Here is a 23,138-nt window from a genome sequence, read left to right on the forward strand (position 1 = left end):
ATTAGGGCTTGTTCTAGGTATAAGAAAAATAAGGAGTATTATAGGTTAGCAAGGCAATTATGATCACTCTGCCTACTACTTGCTCTGATTCTTGGAAACCCAGGAGAGGTCATAGAATCATAGAATTATATAAGTTGGAAGGGACCTTTCAGATCATCTAGTCCAACTGTCAATGTATAGAAAAACACGAATAGAGAAAGAAACAGGGAAGTTGGACTTAATCCACAAGAAGGAGTTGCTAAAGGTCTTACTTTACTCATCTCATTTGTAGGAGCAAGAACAATTATCCCAGCTCTTAAATGTTCTCTGTCCTATTTCCTTTTTCTTTACTCCTCTTCCATTACCATCTACCTTTGCTTATTTTCTATCAGGAGCAACCCAGACCTGTCCCTGGCCTCCCTGATTTCCAATCTATGTGACATTTATACTATGCATATCTATATATGCATCTGTATACGTACATACCTATGTGCACACATATACATGCATGCACATACATAAATACACATGTTTCCAAATATATGTGTATAGGTCTATATTATATATATATGTGTAGATATCAATTAATTGTTACTGATTCTATTCGGTAATAATAGAACCAAAAACTGTATTCAGAGTTCAACACTCTGAACACTAAAAAGCAACCAATAAATCTGTCAAAGATGGTATTTTGTATTAAATTTCTGACCATGTCTTTGCTCTTTGGACTTCCATTGATATAGTATGTGACAACTTAAGTTTCACCAAGATTGGACTTAAACCAAGACAGATTTTAGGTACTGGAGAAACCTGACTGTTGGGCAGATTAGAAAGAGACAGTTTAGCCTTGGAGGTGTAAGTTCGTCAAACTTCAGGTGAGCCTCCAGCCATTGTGAGACTTACTGCAGCATCCAGCTGACAACCCCCCCTGTGAACTGAACCCCTCCAGGTTTTCACAGCCCTAATTCAAAAGTACTGTGTGTGAGAGTATATATATTGAACAGACAGCAGCCACTGAAATATTGCTTTATGTGAAGTGACATGCCAGTAAATTTCCCTTGAGACTTGAAAATAACAGATATCTGCTGAAGAAAGAGAGCAAAACTAATACAACAACTCCTTGGCAGCCTGACCCCTTGTGAGATCTACCCTCCCTTCCCCTGGAAAAAAGAAAAATAACCATAACACCTGGAGAGCTAAGTACATATAAAAGAGAAGGAGAAAAAATAAACCTTTTTGACAGTTATAATCCCTTCCTGTGTGTCCTTATCAGTGACGATATCAAACATGTCTGATCCATCCCCATTGGAGATGCTATACTCAATCTCTGCATTTTCACCCACGTCAGGGTCATTGGCTTTAATTCTGCCGAGAGGAGTCCCAGGTGGTGCAGACTCAGGAGAGCTGAACTGGTAAGTGCCTGGAAGGGTGAAATCAAGCATTTATTATTTTGAGGTGCTTTGTTCTTCTGAATAATAAACATCTTCAATTTCACATGGATTTTTAAGTAACTTGAAGTTTGAAACACTTTACAAGAAATGCTGTTAGTCTTCACACTAAGCTTTAAAAAAGAGTTTGGACTTGATTGACAAACTGTCACAAAAACTTCAAGTGATTCTTAAAAGCCATTTAGTACTGTGCTTTTAATGCTTTTTTTCTTTTTTTTTTGTTTTTTGTTCTTCAGCTATAAGGAATAGAGAAGTTTAACAATAAGGCGACAGTTCTAACCTTGATTATTTAACAGCATAAATTTTTTTCTCAGTTTTCTATAAATGTTCCCAGATATATTTAGAAGTAGTAGGGGGTTTTGTTTTGTTTTCTGAAGGCTCAAGACTTGTAGAAACCAGTGTGGATTTTACAAAAAGATTAAATTAGAATAGACTTTTTTTATTTCTTTTATTCCGTTGAAAAATTCCAGATTTGTAGGTGTTCTTTTGTGAAAGTAATTCATTCATCCTTTATTGGTAATACATAGTAAAGAGTCGTGGTAAAAAGCAGTTGGGTACATGCTCATGTTAATTGCTATGTTTAATTGAAATGCAGATACATTCTGATTTTTCTTTAATTTACTCTGCACATATTTTTTGTGCTCTTTCAATGGTTGGTTTCATTTAATGTTTTTATAATCAGGGTTTTCTAGAAAAAAGTCTGATTACAAAAATTTTATTCTTGCCTATGTGTATGAAAAGTGAATTTATATGTACTTTTGGACAACATTTGAAATAGAAATCTAATTATAAAGGCAAGCGGTTGCACAAAAAGTATTAATCAGATGGGGTTTTGACCAGTCAAAACTAACCAATGAAGATCTTTCATCACTAGCAAGACCCAGATCTTTCTAAATCAGTATTTTCAGTTATTTACTATCAAGAAAATGTAAAAAAAATTTGATAAATTCAGTATTTAACATGTGTCATTCCAGAATCTGATGTTTCTTTTGATCTGTTTTCTCATGTAAATTAATATTAATTTACTGAGTGGATTAGAAGCATTAGAAAAATACCTTAAGAATCTGACAAAATTAGCAACTGATATAATGCACAATCCTTTTTTGAAGGATTACAAGAACCTGCATAAATGTATTGACTTGTAGTGAAGTACAGCCAATTATCTTTCTTGCATCTAGCCTATTTCCTATATGCACATCTTCTGCTTTCTTTTAAGACACTTAAAGCGTCCTGAAGGTTCCTCTTAAGTACAAAGAATATGTCAAACATCTGGGTGCTGAATGAGTTTCTATCCCCTAAGCACAAAAGTGTGTCACTGTAAATACCTTGTATTTATATAGATGTGTAACAAAATGGAAGCTAATGCTTGATACTAAATTGTATTTGCTGTTACAAATTCAACGTTTTAAGTGAAAAATCAGCAGTAGACTGTTTGGCTGCAATCCACACATACTAAAATGCATATTATTCCCTTAAACAAGGCTGAAAACGGGATGAAAGTTAGGATTCCTGGCAGCTAAACCATAAGTTTGAAGGCTTGCTCAAATTCAAGGGTTTGGCAGGTGAGCCAGAAATACTGTAAGAACAGATTTAATCATGCTACTTAGGATTTCTTCCAGAATAAATAACTCCCTTGAGTGCTTTTGCATCTGAAAGCATTCCTTATTTTTGTTGTGCTGTGTGAATGCTAAACATTTTTGCCATGCAAGACAGCTAATTTGGTTTAAAGTAAAATTGAATTCAAAATGTGTAATATTTTCATTGTGGTGCCACTTAAATTCAGCTTCGGCCTATGTCTTTTAACTGTCCAGGATTCCTTTCAGGAAACAAAAGAGAAAATCTGTTCCTTCTTAATGCAGTTTGAACAACCAGTACTACATAGTGCACTCTGCCATTTTGCTTTCTTCTGTCCCTCTGAGAAATCAATCTTTAGTTCTTCAATACCTTGACATTAACTCCCATTGCTTGCATTTGTAATTCACCTTCTGCTTTGGGTCACATTTTCACTTATTGTTGCCTCACACAAGAGAAAATGGAAGATAATTGTTTTTGGAAGAAGCAGACTTCCAGAACCAGATAGTTCTTTGAAGGTATTCCCCTCTTCATAACTACCTAAAAAGAAATCAAAACCTACAGATGTCTATATGTTGGATTTTCTAGGAAGTGTTGAAAACCACCTTACTGAGGAGAAAGAAAATGAGAGGGAAGGGTCATCAGCAAAATGAAAATTGCACTGTTGAATAGATCCCATAGCAGATCTTCTATATCCCATCCAATGCATTTCAGTTAAGTTCAAAGTAGAATGCTAGAGAGAATATTGTATGAGGCATCAAATTGTGTAAATTTCTCTATAATTAAGTACCAAACATGAAGTTTATTCAAATACTCAGAAGAACTTCCATAGGCTTCAGGCTTCAGCTAATCCTGAAAGAAGAGGCTACAGAGACTGAAAACCCTAAGTTATTTTGCAGTCCTATGCATTCTTCAAGCTTTATTTTTTTAAGTTAATTCAGCAACAAAGCTTACAATGTGATGTGCTACACTGCATTCTAATTTAGGTTTAAGAATTCCTATTTGCCAAAATATTATGGACTATATCATGCTATACATGTTTAAGCAGTATCCCCTCCTGAAGTCAAATAAGAAGGTTGGTTAAAAAATGCTGTTCAAGTTTGCCACGTGAAGGTGATTCTCAGTAAGTAAATTCTGAATGTGAATTCAAATTGTATTTTATTTGTGAGGCCTGCAGTTTTTTCCCTCCCCTCTCTTTTTAGGAAGCAATCTGTTATCATGAAAAGAGATTTAAAAAGTCATATGAAGTTTCAATAATCCTTTCTACCACAGAATGCTACTGTGAAGCTTTCTGGATTGTGCAGCTTTCTATTGTTTTCCATTTTTTATTCTACAGAGATATTTTTAAAAACTTAATTGTGTCAAACTGGTCTAGGTTATCAAAATCATTCAACATTAAGAACACAGATTACAAGTACCTAAACCAAATGCTTAGACTTCCAGCAGAGCATACCACCTGACCAACTCTGCCTGTGCAAGATGGTACACTAGAAAATTTGCAGACATATTTGCATGCCTAAACATGTGGAACTAAAAGTGTTTCCAAAAACAGAACCCTAGATTTTGTAATCAAATTCCTCTAAAGGCTTTCAAGTCCCTGCAGTTAACCGAAGTTATTGTTACAGCTCACATTCCTGTAAGCAAAGTAAGGATGGGAAGTTTATCACTCCAAGAAACATTTTTCTATCAAAAAATAGAGGCAGAGATTCCTTTTTGCCTTAATAATATTGCTACATAAACAGATGCAGCAGTGGGCCAGTATTTATACTAAGAAAAAAGGGAGGGAAAAGAAAAGATCCCAGTTGGTAAGAGCGGAACAGCTGATTTTAGAATAATTCTATTCTTTGGAAAACAACAGAACCATTAGATGCTCCATACTCTGAGGGAAACGAGGCGGATTGTCATTGACATCAGTCAGTGTGATGTTCACGGTGGTGGTCCCTGATAGTCCTCCCATCTGTCCGCCCATGTCTTTGGCTTGGATGACCACTTGATACTGTTCCCTGTTTTCTCTACTCATGTCTGGTAAAGCAGTCTTGATTATGCCTTGAAGAAGAGAGGGAAAAAGAAAGACAAAAAGGTGAAGTGGAAGAAGCACCACCTACTTTAATCTTACAGTTTTTAAATGGATTAATGTAAAATATACTGTGCAGATGTAAATCCATAACTATCAAAGCTAGGTATACTGCAATAAACCTTTCAATTTATGGCTGATTTAATGTGATTTTAAGAAAAAAGAGAAATAAATATAACAGAGACATTATTCATTGCTTATGATGAATAAATCAGTTTAATTATTCTTTCAATGACAAAAAATACAAATATATTTGTTGAATTAATGAATTTTTTTGGTTACTATCTCCAGTTATAGTTTTAATGCATTATGTAGTGTCCAGCCCTGGTGAGGTTTTGATATTATAGTACAAGGCTGTACTCTAACATGCCTTCAATTAATTCTTTTGGACTGTAGAGGTCACAGAATTTAGTGCCCAGCTGGGCTATAGCTAATAAAATAATTGGAAAAAACTGTAAAATTCATCTTGGAAAATCTTTTTTAGATGTCTAATTTCAAGATTTTCCTAAACGTAATACAAATATCTCAGACTCCTATACACCACACAAAAAGAGGGACCTCAGGGAGAAAACAAAAAATTCCATAGCTTGATTAGAGAAGTGGCCTCAGTCTTCCTGTCATCCAGAGCCCAAAAGACCTTCTCATTATAGTGGACACACAGAAACAGAGCTGTTGATTTTGGTTGTTTGTTATTTGGTTTGGTGGTTTTGGGGTTTTTTTTGTATTTACAAGGGTGGTGGCTCTGCAAGGTTAAAGTGATGAGTGTTTGTGGATTTGGAGAATTTAAATACAGCATCCTTTTTTGCTGGGAGGATTCACACCCCTGCCTTTCTTAGCTCAGAAGAAAGCTCTCATTACAAGCTGAGCTATCCTATTATGTGAAAAAGAAAGCAACCCTGGAAAACTCCTGCTCCTAGAAAGAGAGTGAAACAAACAAAAAACCCTCTGTAGACTAGTGGTTATGGCATTTAAATCCAGTCCTGGACTACCAGGTTCTGATTACCGTAGCTAGGCCTGTTAATGTATGTAACATTAAAAAGCAAATTGGATAAAAATGAAAGATAATCCCAGAACTAAAGATTAGAGCCCAGGTCTGCTCCAAACCATCTGCCCACCTAACCACCTGCTGCCATTAGTAAATGGCCATGTGGTACTGATCCTGGTAAAGATGTTTTGAGTAGGGGATTGGAGAAAAGAGAAAAAGGAGAGAGACAGGAAAAGGTGGGAAAAAACCCTAACACTTTAATCCTAGGCATAATTATTATGTTCCCTTTTAAAAATATAGCCATGTGACTCTTCCTTTCCTTTTGATATAATGCCCTTGCTCTATTTAAAAAAAATTGTTTCAAAAGGAAATTAGCCATCATTTGAGCATGCTCAATAGAGTAGAAACTTTGGGGATTCTGAGCACAATTGCACTTAAATTTTGGATTCTCAAACCAGTACGATTTTGATAACATGCAGGAACAAGCTAATGCAAGGCCTGGTAAATCTTATGTGCATTAGGATTAGGTATCTGAAGGAAGGGGCAGGGCAGGGACAGATGCAGATATTGTTTCTTTTTTGAACACCAGTTTTGCATTATAGATATCCAAAGTTCACACAAGTTTTACTTCTTTGTGTCTGTCTCTTGTCTGATTTCCTGCATAACAGTGAAAAGGGCTCCATTCACTCTTTAGAACTTAAAAGCATTAATACTTCTTGCTTTAATTCTAATAGCTGTTGGAATCAGAGTAGTTTCAAAAAACTTCTTGAGTGAAAAATTGTCAATGACCAAGAATTTATCATGAACTTTTAGAAATAATTAACTCACCTTTGAGGCTTATTTTAATGTGGTTTTTCTTACCTTATAGTCTGAAATTGTCCAGCTCCTTTTTTCTTTTCTTAAAGACAAACAGATTAATTTCCTAGAAATTAGTGTAAAATAAGCTTTAATACTTCCATGACTCTACAAAATTCTACACCCTTTCTTAACTGTTGACCTCTACAGTTAACAGTGATCTTTAAATGTTTAAATAAAAGTGAAAAATGTCTTGATCCCTGCATTCTGTGTCTGTCATCACAAAATGTAAGACTGAATGAATTGCTAACCTGTTTCTGGGTCCACTGAGAAATATGGCTGTCCCTGGAGGATGCTGTACACCACTTTGGCACTGTTTCCATAGTTGGCATCATCAGCATCTGTGGCTGTCACTTGAATAACAGATGTACCTAAATGGGTACCAAACAAGGAATCAGGAACCTACTTCTCGTAAACCACATACGGTGGTTTCAGTATTGAATTTGGTAAAAAAAGCAAACAACAGCTGGTTGACAAATTCATTGTTATCCTACCCAAACAAACAGTAAAATAAAGATTCATCTTCCTTGTGACTAAAACTAAAATCATTATCACTTAAGTTTCATGCTTCAGTTAAGCATCAGTAAATGCATAGGGATTGATACACATCTTTGAAACCCAACACATCAATAAGGTTTTCTGGTGATCAAACAGGTTTGAAGTTTGTTCTCTGGCAATAACATGACCTCAGTTGAAACTGTTCACTTGAAAAGTAGGTAACTGCTGTGTGAAAAGTACTGTTATGATTCTTAAGTTTGGCTTAACCAGTAAATTACCCTAAAGCAAATTTCCTTATACACATTTTCTGCTTAGATTACAACCTCCAAGTATCTGAAGTCAGACTGAATAAAAAATTTTGTGTAATCCTAACTAATTTTTAAGATGCTTTTAAAAAATTGGCTTGGTATTGCAGTAAGAGATTCTGTGGGTCTTTTACTGTCTTGATTGAAGTTATCCACCTATAAGAAATAGTTTCTATTAAACAATAACTACATTTTTTCAGCATTGACTTCTTTTGCATGAAAATGACTTACTGATGTCCTGTGATCACAATGAGGAGAATATAGGCTATATGGAATTAAGAGCATTAAGAGCCAATATATTTTGTGTAGTTTATGGACCAGAAGCAAACAAAGCTCCTGTAGAGCATTTCTTATAAGATATATAAAAGGACAAAACTGTTCTTCACAACCTTTTATTTCTAAGAAATTTTCAAGATGTCAGGATACATTTTGGTAACACAATCTAGAGCAGACAAACGTCTGGATAAATGCAGGGAGTCCAATGGCTAGATGTGCAAAACTCCTTAACTCCTTACCAAGGATGACTGAGAAGAAGCTCTTTACCCTATTTTTGGCTGGGTATTTTTTATGTATCTCACTTTTCTTAAAAGAAAAAAGGTCTAATGAGCACTGCTCACTTAAGTGATATAATTTCCTATATTCATTTTTTTCTTCACACTCAGCCTCTCTAGATTGAAGTTCACTGAGAATTTATATCTTTGTTTACTGAGGCTCAAGCACCATATAATTATGGTTGCTGAGAAAGCTGTAACCCTACAGAAACTTCAAAGGTCACGACCAGATAATTCAAGTGGATCTTATATAGAATTAGATCTCATTATAGTTTGCAAAATATCGATGTTGTCATTTATTTAATGAATTTTGTAAAGTGGTGAAAAAACAGTGTTATAACACCTGACCTGCTGCCTCTTAGTAAAATAATAGTACAATTGTGGAAAATAAGTAGCAAAAGTGTATCCTCAGAAAATTTATTGTCAGCATGCAGCTCGCTCTCTTCTCTGCCAACAGTCTGCTGTGTAATAGAGGAGGATCCTCATGGATAATAAGCAATGTTTATGCAGCTTTTTGTAATGTGGAAAGAAACTTCTTTTAGCGTTTGAGGTCCAAAATGAAACCAGGAAAGACAGTGAAATAAAGGAACTCAGCACTATTTACAAACTAATTGGTCGTGAGGCAAAGCCAGTTTGGATCATTTTAATTAAGACAGCTGTGCCCTATCCTCACTCCTACCTGAATGGGTCCCACAGAATCTGGATGTATTTATTCATTTATTTATTTATAGTCCAGGTTACATCACAAGCAGCTCTTTCACCACATTTGTCAGCAGAAGTCAGCATGATTTAAAATAAAGATCAGGCTGCTAAGTTAGAAATTAGAAGTACTTCCTCAGCTGCTAACATGAGCGGGAATGAAGGAGTGGAGTCGATGAAGAACTGGGGGTAAGGGTAAGGTGTTTTAGTTTTTGTCTTTGTTTCTCACTATCCAACTCTATTATTAGTGGCCAATAAATTAAATCATTTTTTCCAAGTTGAGTCTGTTCTGCCCCTGATGGTAATTAGTAATTGACCTCCCAGTCTTTATTTCAACCCATGAACTTTTCCATATTACTTTCTCCCCCTGTCCTGTTGTGAAGAAGGAAGGAGAGAACAGCTGGGTGGGCCTCTGGTAGTCAGCCAAGATCCAACACACCCCATGAGCCAACTGGTGTGAAAGATGACAGAGAAAATGTGAGAATGACTACAATAGCAGTCTAAGGAGTAATAACATCACTTTTCTGCAAAACACAGTGAATTTCAAACCAATCCTACCAAGCAAGCCTTTCTAAATCTGATCTAAATCTCAGAATTCTCAAGAAGTGTGTCTTATTTTATTTTCCTTTATCTTTATATTTCTTATTTATTTTGATGACTTAAATATTTTTTCACACAACTTGAAGATTGGTTGGCTTTGTCTCTCAAAGATTCTCTCTGTATCTGCATACAATGACCAAGGAATAGCAATTTGCTGAATCTGTTGAATTTGTCAAGCTTTATGAGTGCTATAGCATCAGCATTATTTTTTTTTTTTATCCTTTTCTTCTTTGCTAAAATGTACATTTGAGTCAGTAAGCTTAAGCTCTTTGGCAACACATCTATGCTGGATGGAGTCTTAAGGGTAGAAAAACACAGAAGGCTAACTGTGAAGATAGCCTGAGAAGAAAAAATCTCGACTAAATCTGTGTAAACAGTGCCTTTGTGTGTGTGTGTTTATGTATGCTTATGTATACATGTATGTGTAAGGGAGAATATAGAGTCCAAAAAGGAAAACTTAATTAGAGAGAGCATCACTCCATATCTAGGACAGTATAATTCTGTGTCAGAACTAATTCCCACTAGCACAGATTTCCAGAAGTCATGAGGAATGAGACATAAATTTAAAAAAGGATTTGAAAGAAGAATGCTTTTCTGAATTATGTTTAAAATGTTTTCTGTTTTTTTGTGTTATTCAGTCTTTGAAAGAGTCCCTCTGCAAAGCTGAAGAGTCCCATTGCAAAGCTGAAGTAAATAGCTTGGAGAGGATTGCTGTAGTGCAAAAGAGGTCTTTCACTAGATGAGATAGGTAGCAAAACATGTGTCTTTCATGTAAAGTCATACTCTTCAGCATGCAACTCTTGTTCTTACTTGGCTCCTTTGGTTGACATGAATTAAACAGTTTCTGCCAGTCAGAAGAATATATCTGTGTCTATTTGAAAATGTTATTTTTACTGATAACTTTTTCTGTAACTTTCATTCTGAATAGTAATCTACAGCTTGGGTAAAGAAAATGAGCAGATTATGTTGTTAGCACAGTATGTTTCAAGATTCCACACTAGATCAAAAAATGACAGGTAGCGATTTAAATATCATTCAGAACCATGACATTATTTTTCCGAAGGGAATTCTGTAACGTCAAAATGCATTTTGAATTCAATTCTGACATTTTTTGTGAAAATGAGATTTCAGATAAATTAAAACTTTTAATTTAAGAAAAAATAGTGTTTAGACTTCTAATATAAAGTTTTAAAATATAATTTAGAAATTTAAAAATTCTGAAAAGGCTGAAGCAGGGTGTTTTTTACATTATTAGACATTTTTATATTTTCTCAAGTCAACTTCTGTTAAATTGACAATTATTGGAAAGTTCTGGTTTTTACAGAGAACTTGTGTGTGTGTGTATATCTAGCTCTGTTTAAGAGATAACTCTGTGCAAAGCAGAAAGGCGTTTTCAGAAATAGAAGACCAGCTGGGGTAAGTGGAGAGGCAGGAAGGACTTCATCACCCTAAAGGAGAAGCTCTTGTGCTTCTTGTGCTTGCTTTCTGTTTTCAAGCACAATGACAATCTGCTCTTCATCAAGTTTATTCATGGAAGGAAGATTTTAGAAGTGGGTTACTTTTAAAAAACTAAAAAAATTTGAGAGCAGTCTGGAAAATCTCTGGAGGAAAAATTAGGAATTTTGTTTGGCTAGAAGCCTAGAGGAGATATTAGACAGATAGCTTGCTCAGAGAGCATGGCTCCAAGGATTATTTTAATATGGACATACTATGGAGATGCCCCTGCTGAAGACACGAGTGAAATTTTAAGTGAGCTACAGAAATCTTGAGAGGTACTTAACCACTTTTGTTTTAGAGAGAAGGCTGTTCTCTCTAGATAGGAGTCTGTGCTTAGGAAATGAACTGGAAGAATTATGAACTAGGAGCAGTCATATGGCACTACCCAAGCCTAAAAAGTTTATGAACGTGTAGAATTCACCACCAATGATCTCATTACCTCACCAGCTGGACTACATCACTTCTTTCTGTACAAGGTGCAGGGCTGAATTAGGTTGAGATATGACTCTTAAGTTTTGACCAGAAGACAACTTTAGAAAGCTGAAGGAATAGGGAACTGCAAATTGAACTTTGTTCTCTTTTACATGACCACAATTTAGTGGAGATCTCACTAGACTGCTTTTTCTTTGATGCAGAAAAGGCCAGAAGGTTGGTAGCACAAAAGATCTGCAAGAGTAAAGGAAGAGTAAAGGCAGAAAAAGAGCAAATGGCAAAAAGAAATTGACAAATGATCCAAGCTAGAAGAGGAATAAATGGGCATGATGGAGAAAAACAAAAAAGCCAACTTAGAACAAATAAGGAACCTGAGGAACCAGACTCAAAGGAGCAATAATGTGACACTGAAAAATTAAGAAGGAACTTAAAATGTAGTTTAAACATATCTATGTCTGAGCAGTTATGTATAAAAAAGACAAAAGAGAGGAGGTAAAAAGGTGACATAAAACAGGAGATGCAATATTTCATAAATTACCTTTAACCAAATTGAGGTTTTTTAATAGTCAACCCTATAGGTATGAGGTGAAACTTAGTTTCACTTGAAAACATGCTGTCTCTTATTTTTATTTATACAATCTCATATAATGGCTGATCAAGAAGTTAGTTGATGTGTTAGGTCCAGTAGATGGATACTTCATCTTTGTTTTAGCTGCCCACTGATCTCCCCTCCAGGAACCACAAACTTTACACCACCATGGTGTGCACAAATAGTCACTGTAATCCCTGTTAATGTAACTAAAAGTAATTTCACATGCAATAAAACTAAGCTATGCTGCACAGTATAGCCTTACTTCTTCCCTCAGAACTGCTTTCCCTCTCTATTTCACTTCATACCAGTAAAAACAGATGGACTTTACAACCCATTCTGGAAATATGAGGTGCTATTTTTATGTAGCTTTACTCCAGAAACATTCCCTTGTATTTTATAAACACAATGGGGAAAACATTTTCATCATTTCTTGTGTGTGTTGTGTTTTGATGTTTTGGAGTTTTGTTCAGTGCTTCTTTTTCTATGACAAAATGAAGTCACAATTTTGATTGTGTTGTCAGAACTTGCATTAAAGAAGGAAGTATGTGCTAATGACTGCCCCACCACATAGAAAGATGCAATGTGACCGAACTACTCTGTCTTTAATCTGCCTGAAAAGCTGCATGGGGTAGAGGCTTTTGCCAGTGAATACAATACATGCACCATTATAACATAATGTCTGAAATTCAGCTGGAAAAGAATGGCTAAAGCTAACACAGCCTCTAGCCCTCGCCCTCCCACTGTTCAATACCTTGATACAGTAACTTTAGTTTTTCTTTAGCAGTAATTGTAACTGTGAAGTGCATCAGATGCCCTGCATGAAAATTTGAAAAGCCTTATGGATGCAATAACAAGTGAGGAACAGCAAAAAGAATGAGAAGTATTTTGAAGTATTGGTGGGTGAACAACTCCGTGTATGTTTATTCTTCTGGGAAGCTTATTTGCCTCTTCTCACCATAAAGAAACTCACTTCTGAAAGAGCAATAGTGGTGCCATCAAATGACAGTGAGTAATAGAGAAAAGAGCAGTCAGAATCTTTCAAGTGTTAATGTTGACTAGCATTTCCTAGTGACTAAAGAGGTATGGTATAAAATGATCTGCCACCCATAACAAATGAACTGCAGCTTAGATATCTTTTTCATTTTGTTCAACATGCTGTACATACTTACAATTAGAAAACATGCTTATTTTAGGCAGAGCAAGTATCTGCAGTCTATGTTCAAAAAGAAATTAAAACCAAAACTGAAAAAATGAATCAAAAAATCATCCTCAAAATTTCTATTCAAAATAATGATGAAACTCACCAGTAGCATGTTTCTGGGTCTGGAGCTGCTATGCATATGGTAAGGTTGTTCCAACTAGAAACAAATATGTTGAAGGAACAACAAGTAATGCCATAATATGGCAGTTAATTACCTTGGTTACTTATTCTCTGACCACAGTGCTTTTAGAGAGTATGTGAAATAGGCAAGCTTTATGGACTGACAGCTGCCATCCATGGCAGGTCAGTCACAGGAACTCTACCGCTTGTTTCCTTTTCAAAGAAGAAAGCTTGCGATCTTGGCCCTTTGCCCCATCTTAACTTCTGGAATACTCCAAAAGAGAGAAAGATCTTTCAGCTGTTTTTATGAAAAGCTTAGGAAGAGCTTGTCCCCATTGATCCTTCTAGAAGAAATAATAGTAGTTTGCAAAGGCTGCAATGTGGCTATCTATTGATTGAAAAGCACAATTCCTAGCCAACTGTTCCAACCAAATTTTTAGTTCTCCTTATAATTTTTAATTTATAAGATAATGAAGTAATCATAGGGATGTTATTTCTTCACTACTCTCAGGGCTCTTTGTTCCTGTAGCACAGCTTTAAGAAACTTTCTGTTCTGCCCTTTGTTTTATTATGGGAATTTACCTGTAGTTCTCTAAAACTTCCACTTAAGAGCAAAAAAGCATGCTTAAAATAAAGAGTTTTCAATAATTTCCACTCTTTAAGATTAAACTTTGATTTTCTTATATACATGCCTACATACCTATTTACAGTTCTGGATTTTACAATGCAACACAGGTTTATGAATTTTTTTGGAAGGAACAAGTTAGCTTTCTGTACCTATTTTTCATTTGCTATTTTTTTTTTTTTTTTTGAGCTTGGTTTTGCATCTCTATTAGGTTTGAAGAGTATCTTTATTATGGATTTCTGTCTATGACAGGGAACTAGAACCCCACTCTCATTTGCATCTTCAAAATTCTTCTGTAATACAAGTAGATTAAAATCTTTACAGGGTTTCTAACTTTTGCCAGCTCTGAAAACAGGTGTAATTTGAAACCATATGGGAATCTGTATTGTGACCATAGGAATGTAATAAATTATTGTTAAGACAACAGGCTGGGCTCATATTTATTTTATTAGTGGGTATTTTCATCATCTGTGGGAACACCCATTTGGGTAGTGATAAAGTCTGTGTCTTTAAACATTAATACAATGGTGGAAAATAGTAATTTTATATGAAAATGCAGTAAATGAAGATATAATTGGTAAACTCAGATTTACATTAGTTTATAATATGTGATTTGTGAAAGTCTCGTGCTTCTGTGGTGTTTGGATACTGTGGATCTTGTCTCTGGAAATGACAAAGACCTGTAATTTGGAAGAGAAATGGAGTCTAAAGCAGAGAAAATGAAACAGATTCCAGGGTTATCTTAGTCATAGGCTTCTTTAAAATTACTTTAGTTAGAGTACTATTTTTAGACAAAAGGTAAACACTTCTAGAGCTTGCATGGATATATATAAGTACATATAGATGTAAGTATATATGTGCGCTTGTGTGTGTATATGTATATGTAGACAAACCACCCAGAATATCAAGCAGAGTCACTCTAGGGGCTTATCTTTATTATTTCTAGACATTTCATTTGTCTTTAAAAGTGTTCAAATGTCTTGAGTATAATCTGTCAAATGATTCACATGCGGAAGTGTTCTGCTAAAGACTTGAGTTTTCAGTAAGTTTGCAAATTGATCACAAGTGCATTGTCTATTGATTGCAAGATTACGGTCATAGGAAATGACACACATTATGAGTTCAATCTCATTTGGATAAATCTCATAGATTTGAAAACTTCTGATTGAAAAAGATTAAAGGTATTGATTCCAATTTGCTTGTTTGGGAAATACTCGTAGAAACACCTGAGCTAATTTCCAAAGCTTTGGACACTGGGGTGTCTCGGTCTCAGTGAAGATAAATTGGGCATATGGTCATAAGTGATTTCTTTATATTCCTCAGGTAGATGGATATTCCTGATAACCAATGTATCTTTTAAAATCTTATTCATTAAGTCAGTAAGTATTAGTCTTCCAGACCATGAAATATAAGACTTTTTTTTCCTGTCCTCTCTCTTAACCACCTCAGTGTGCTAAAAAGGTGGCTATTACTTAGGTGTCTTTCTCACAACTGTCACATATTTTGACTTTATGAGGAAATAAACCTTTCGATTTTTTGTTTATGTCTCCAGCATACTGTGTACATTGCCTTATTTATCACAGACTATTTATCATTTGCCTTGAAGCAGAGTGAAGTAACTGCTATTGAGTTGGCTTTCTGACAGGAAGCTTTGATGAGAATTTGCAGTTTATTGGCAGCAACTCTGTTAAATACAGAATATTCACACCTGTGTACATACTTCAGTGGACAAAAAGTTAGATTATTGGTTTTTTGTTTTTTTAAAAAATTACTAATATGGTGTGAGAAATATGTGTTTTAAATACAAATATATGAACAATTTTCACGAGGAATAAAATTGATAAAAAAACATGCAGATGTACATTTTGCTAGATATTAAGAACAGTACAGTGATTGCCATGTGAAATGTTGTAAACTATCTTGTTCCATATACTTTCTAAAAGACGAGTATCAGTGTAGTTTTCAAATAAGCAGGAGTTAGACAAGATAGTCCAGGAGAAACCTTTTCTTACCTTCATTTTCTCCGTGAATGCTGTGTATGACACAAAAAATTTCCAAAATATCTATATGTTTTGCAAAAGGAAATGGTGATGTATAATAGAATTCAAGATGAATTGTTAATTGAAGACAAACACACATGCAATAACTGACATTCTTATAATTCAGATTCTATGTTGCTAGAAATTTATTATCAATTCTCATACCTATTTTCATGACCTGATTGAAATAAATGTCATATTTTATTTGTGTAATATATATAAATGTACATATCTATTATATATACATATGTACAAGCACATTTTGAGTCAGAAGTTTACTTATTTAACAATACCATATCCATTATGGGCAGACATTCATAGTCCTTCTACCTCAGTGGACACCCATTTGATAGTGTCTTTTAGGGATAATAGTGGACTTCATTGGGATAGTAATGTTCCTTTCCTGACCTTGCTACTCTTAGGCTGGTGGTATGCTCCAGCTAAATCATTTGTAATAGAAGTGTTCTTAATCATTCAGACTCACATGAGATAAATCTATCATTTCTCAGTAGCTCTACTAAAATTGTGGGTTAAGGGTGGAGGGGAAGAGCTCATGAAATGAGGTACACAGGATAAACAAAGATGTAGGAGTCTGGACTTTTTTTTTTTTTTTTGATAGATCTTTCTAATGAGACTGTTACCTCCTTGGAAGACCAAAAGTTATATCAAAACATCTTTATGTACATTCTACTCTGTGTGACAGTTACTTTAAACTATATTATATTAGAAAAAAATGTGTTTTAGCTTACACCCAAATATGACCCATTGCATCTTGTTTACGTATTTTGGAAATACTTAGAAGCTATAGAGAAATCTGGTGTAAAAAAACAACAAATGACAACCAAAAAACTCCTAACAAAACAATCAAACCACCCAGCCTTTGTGTTGTACTTTCAAAATAGATGCATGCGTGTGTTAACATGATTTTAAAAAATAAACCTGACTTTTTACACTTCAATGCATAATATTAGCAACTAAAATATATATTCAGGCATTCAGAAAGCTACCTTTTCTTTTAAAAAAAACTGAAAAACTTCTGTGTTCAGAAGATTAGACTGAGTAAGAATCCCAGATATTCTGTGGTTTAACAGAATAAAAAAAAAAGAAATAATGCTTCTTAATATAATTTGTAAATTTCTTTTATGGCTACATATAACCAATTATCAAACAGATTTAATTTATATCGAGTTAATTTCAATTCCTGACTTAGATATGTGTATTCAGTCTTCCAAGGCTACTACAGATGTGACATTTGAGAAATCCCATTCTCCAAAAATCATTTAAGTGAAAAAATGGATTTATTTTAGACACCCAAAACTACACAAGTAACTTGACTACGTAGTGTCAGGAAAGAACTCTGTGCATTAGCATGATATAAATAGAGACATTAATGTTAACACTTTAAAACCAAGATCTGCCCTTAGAAAACAATTGCTTCCTCCCCGCTACTAACATGTCTGCCATGGTTTAGTTTTAATAAAGGATATAACACATGTATACCTCTATTTGACATGTTCCTCCTCATAAAGACACAGGTGTTCCTAGTATTGGTAATGTTAATTAGTCCCAGCTATTCCAGTCCTTAGATGGTACTAAGTTCAATTGCCGCAGGCTCCAATAAGGTCACATAAATGTGAGAAAGGGGCTCACCACATCTGCTATATTGTGCCCTGTCTTAAAAGAAGCAAAACTATTTGGTGTTTGGTAGCTGGAAGAGCTCATAAGGGAATAAATTAGGTGCCTGTAAGCTGGCGACATATATTTACTGTGGCTATGAAAACAGGTTGCACATGGCTGTGAATTGTAACACAGGTTTATATCAAAGGGCATATAAAGAATTTATGTTCATATCAAGAGCTATATATATACTAGCTGAAGCAACATGGCTGATCCTTAATATTTTCAGTATGTCGAAGATATTTTTACTTTTTAGATGTGAAGCCATGAAAGATTAAATCACCTTGGTTTAACAACCTATCAGAAGGACAGCATCTCTACCAATGCAGAACGTATCTCATTGTACTGCACTGCAGTGTGAGCAAAAGTGCTGATGTAAAGAATTCATTATGCTTTTGTTCAGAGATTATAGTGTTATAGCTGAAAATCTACTGAAATAAAAGGAAGGAAAATTGATATATCAAAAAATCTTTAGTGGAAGTATGATACAAGAACTTTTAATGTTAATTTCAAGCTCTAATTTAGAGAGGTCCAGGCCTCCAGGTTGTTTTGTTTTGTTTTGTTTTTCAATCTACGGGGATAATGGGAAATAATAAATCTGTTGCAATAAAGCAGCCAGGCAAACAGTATTGCATTGAATCATTTCAGAGAGATAAAAAGGAGAGCCACATTTAACATAGCCCAGGCCTGAAAATTCCACTTGGCAGAATGACTCTCACTGCAAGGGCACTGTGATGTCTATTCCTGCAGTAGCTGAACACATTTTGATGTATCTATGCTGTTATAGTCTTCCACTAATTAGTGGGAAATTGAGACATACAGAAATTAAATGTTTGTAATGACTTTAAAACTACATCTCCAAAGTTTAGTCCACAGTTTACAAGGCCTAAAATCCTATATAGTGCTTTAAAAGTCACCCATCCTGTTTACTAATTGCTGCATTTGAACTCCTGTCATCTTATTTCCTCCTACGAGAAATAGTTTAGACCAGCATGTCATGAAGGGTCAGCAGGTGGAGGTTTATGGGAGCTCAGAGGAGGTCACAAACTTCTAACACTGAGTTGACAGCGTCTCAGTTCCCATGGGACAGAAATAGGGAAATTATTTATACCTTCCTGTGTTTACAGCAAGCTTTAGCTACTTTTACTTGCTGACAGTACTTCTACTAAACTCTGATTTCTTCTAGCACAAACAATGAGTGGTTACTCACAGGAGGTTAATAGATGGTTCTGATTTTCCCATTGTGCCGCCTTAGATTTGTGGTGTCTTAATAAGAAACCAAACTTCTCCCCCCAAGATAAGATGAGAGAGTGAGGAGTCCTGTTTAGAAGATATAAGGATTTTGGAGCTGAAGAAAAACAAGTATGTCAAGTGATTTTTTAGACAAAGTTAAATGTTGCTGGATGAAAGCTGGATAGTTTTACCTGCTATACTTTTCTTCCTCCTGTCACATCCCTAGCACCAGCCCTGGCATCTGAGCTCATTTGGGCTGACCCATGGAAAAAAAGTAGCAGAAATGAACGCTGACCTTGAACAATCGATTTTTCTGATGATTCAGCTCTTAAACTTTCTTCTTTTGGGAACAGTGAGTAAGGCATAAGACAGCAGAACTAGGAGCAGATAGACCAAAAGAAGGAAAAGAGTGCCATTCCTTTGGCTGTAGCTTGAGATCTGTTTAGCTGTAATGTTAAAATGTTCTGTAAATCTTAGATTTGTGAATGATTCAAATTCTTTGGAAGTACCAGTTTGAATCTTAAGTCTGATTTTTGTCCCTCTTATTTTTTTTGAATGTGCAGTGTCTCTCAGTTTTTTTCAACTGTGACATTGATACATTCTGCACAAACTTTAAAGAAACTATGGTATTTCTGATGACTTTTGAAGATTTTCCCAAATTTTATTTTATTTATTTACTTAAGTTTCTTCTTTACCTTCATATGCATGTACGCATAATATATACATATTAGATTTTATGTGATTGCTTATATTAGTTTTTAAAGTGTTTATATTTTCTTCAGACAGTAACAAAGAATAATACAGTATTACTAATGGATAAAATTATTTATGTAAAGATAAAATTAAAAAAACTTCGAAGGAGAAAAAGTAATGTATAAATTCTATGTTTACTTTTAGCTTCATAGGTTTCATTGTGAATAGAGCTGTATAACAATAATCATCCCAAAATGTTATTGTTAAAAATTAGTTACATTGTTTGTTTGGCTCCTAAAAGGAAATTATTGGTTTTCATTTGGATCTGAGTGTATGATTGTTTGCTTCTTGAGATCACATAAATACGTGGGAGTAATATAAACTCACAGATTTTCCTCTGAGAATGGTTTCCTTCTGTTCCTTGAAGAGCAGGAATGTCTACATTACATATGATTTTGTTCATCTAAATAAATGTAGGAGAAATCTCAGGAAAAAAATAGTAGTTCTAAATGGACATTTAAATTTATATTTATATTATATACAGTAATCATGAAATAAAATCCAGGCAGGGAGATCCTAACACTGACAAAGCATCCAGATTGAAGTCAGTGGAGTAGTAAAAATTCAAAAAAACCTGTTTATGATATCAGAGCTCTAGTAATTAAGTTCATTGTGGAGTAGACCTCCTTTTTGCTAGGAAAATGCTGTCCATATTATATACATAACTATAAAAAAGATAGAACAATTTAAGGAAAAAAAATATCATGATCTAAATAAGATTCTTTTCACATTCCAATGGTTTTCTTTTTTTAACTGGAAACACCCCCCCTCATACCCTTCTTAAAAAGTTCTGCCTCATGCCAAATCTAATAAAAATGTAGTGCAAGCATATTACAAACAAAATGCTATGCATGACAGAATGCATGTCCAAAACTGACAAAACTCCAAAATAACCCAAATTTCTTGGAAAAATAAATTTATATTTAATTATCTTATTTACTGCTATTTATATAACATTATTTACATTATATTATTTACTGTTTACCAAAAAGAGAATTTTGCCTTTTTCACTTTGATCGTTTATTTTAAGAAAGTATTGGCATTGAAAAGGCATTGAACTCTTCTATTTTCATCTTTATTTCATCAAAAGGGATTTTTTTCATTTAAAGTCCTGTATAAAAATTTAAAAAATGTTTAAAAATACTGCATTTAAAAAAGAGAACCCTATGCAGTCTCTGACATTTATAGAGGTTTTGAAATTCTTTAGTTATGGTGGCAAATGCAAACAGAAATATAGGAAGTAGTCTACCCACACGATTTCTGCCATAGCGCTTCGTTTGACTAAAAGGAATTCTAATACTATATTTTAACAGTAGAAGGCAAAATATGAATGTATAGATAAAATATTTATCTGAAATATATCTTTCTCTTAAAGCAAATTCAATAATTCATTTTAAAATAGAGTATATGCTAAAAGTTAACATTCTGAAATTTTTCAAGTCAGCAAAGTATTTCATAAGATTTTGGCAAAGTCAAGACAGTCATTCATAGCTTTCTTTTTTTTTAAATAAACATCTGAAACCAGGGAAAATATGCAGAGGAGAAAATATAATTATTTCCTGCTGAAATATGAAATATGAGAGCTGCCTCCATTTAGTCGTTTACACACATCTGTAGATTAATGCTTACTGACATAAGCAAATTCAAAAATAGAAAATATGATGGTTACTGTATTTGGTTCAGTTTCTTTTCTTTTTTTTTACTGTACGGTCTACTTGTTCTTGTAAGAGTTTCCTATATAAATTAACTGTTCTTAAGACATACATGTTTATGATTATGTGATGCTCAAAACATAATGTAACTAAGACTAAATACGAGAATGCAGTTTTACGTAAATCTCGTATTAGTTGTGATGCTTATATATACCCAAGATATACTATAGAAATAGTGAACAATGATAATGAGACTTCTAACACAATCCTTGTGTAATTGGTGTTGCAGTATATGGTACTATACTCACAGAAAATAGCACAGTAATAAAAATGGCAGTATTACTACATATTACCCTGTATGGTTTACTGCAATTTTTTTCTTTCTGTGTATCTTTTTTTCTTTCTGTGTGTGTTATATACATATCTTTTATTTAGAGTAGCTGTTAAATATAAGGCATGTTTAGGCATGCTGTAATCCTGTATGCCCAAGTTGAAAATAGCCATATCTATATTTCATATATAGTGTTCTTCTATCAAACTTCACTGTTCAGCTAAAGAAAAACTCTTTGACCGTATTTGCAATGAAACTAATTTAATGGAAAAATTATGAATTTTAAACTTAGCCATTGAAAATATGGCCCTCTATTCTTATGTATAATACAAATCATGTCATGTAGAAATTCTGAACCAGGAGGTGCCTTTGGTTAGGTCCATAAAATCTACAAAGTAACAATTAAGGATGTAGAAATGAGTGCTAAGTTAAATTAGGTGTTGTCTCTTTTCTTAATAGGATCTGTTCAAAGATGAAAAATATTTTGTGAAATTCTCATCAACTGCATGCTAACAATGTTTAGTGAGAAAAAATAGTAACCCTTACTCATTGAAATTAGCAAGGCAGGTACAGGAGGATGGAATAATATTGACACAGGTGTCAAAAGGCATTGAACTCCACAGGACATCTCATTGCTAACTTTCCTTTTTCCAAAAAAAATTAATAAATTTATTTATATCCTGAGGAATAGGTGTGTTTTTCACAAAGAGGTGTAAGGTGTAGTTTCAATTCGTTTATATTTTGGTTTTTTTAGCAATCATCTTTCATTTGGAAAGATACTTGGTTCACAGCTTATACTGGCGTAAACCTTTAAGATTAAATGAGTAGATTTTAAGTTTGATCAGGGCTGTACTTTTCCTGCTACATGAGGAGGAAATGAAAAGATTATTCTCAAGATGCATAGCAAGTATTTAGCTTCTCTGAAGTTTCCTCTTATGCTAATAGTACTATTTCTATAGCCAAGTCAGACTAGGTCATGCTTCAAATCCACCTGTTCTTCATTGTCCTCAAGAACGTATCTTACAGCCTTGGCACTCCATCAATTTAAAACATTGAACATCTTTTGTTCCTTTACGTTCTAGATTATGTTTTGACTAAGCTTTATGAGTCTGTCTAGCATCTTTTTCTCATTTTTTTGGAGTGATTTTTTATTGAATCAATTTACCTAGTATGACATAAACCTCAGGATTCTTCAAGTCAGCTTTAGCACTTTTCAAAAATATAGCTACAGCCATTATTATCCTCCAGTTCTTCAGTATAGTGGCTGATTTTAATGAGAAATTCCATGTTATTGAGTTTTAGAATCCCTTAAACTAACTTTCTCATTTAATTTTTTAAGTTAATATCACTGTGAGCATTTAGCATGATCATTTCCATAAAACCTATCTGAAATGACATTGCAGTCACTTCACTTCAATGA

General features: G+C 34.2%; 1 protein-coding gene across 3 annotated transcripts in view; it reads right to left on the minus strand.

Annotated features, from left to right (window-relative positions):
* The window catches only part of CDH9 (cadherin 9, type 2 (T1-cadherin)), a 92,634-nt gene that overhangs the window by 16,007 nt on the left and 53,489 nt on the right, over positions 1 to 23,138 (minus strand). For all 3 annotated transcript variants that reach the window (XM_014941002.1, XM_014941000.1, XM_014941001.1), the window contains 3 exons: positions 7,165 to 7,284; positions 4,878 to 5,045; positions 1,212 to 1,399 (listed from right to left, as the gene is read on the minus strand). In XM_014941002.1, the coding sequence (XP_014796488.1) occupies positions 1,212 to 1,399; positions 4,878 to 5,045; positions 7,165 to 7,284 (476 nt within the window). The remainder of the gene's footprint in view (positions 1 to 1,211; positions 1,400 to 4,877; positions 5,046 to 7,164; positions 7,285 to 23,138) is intronic.

Source organism: Calidris pugnax, unplaced genomic scaffold, assembly GCF_001431845.1.
Source record: "Calidris pugnax isolate Ruff unplaced genomic scaffold, ASM143184v1 scaffold8, whole genome shotgun sequence".
NCBI classification, from domain to species: Eukaryota; Metazoa; Chordata; class Aves; order Charadriiformes; family Scolopacidae; genus Calidris; species Calidris pugnax.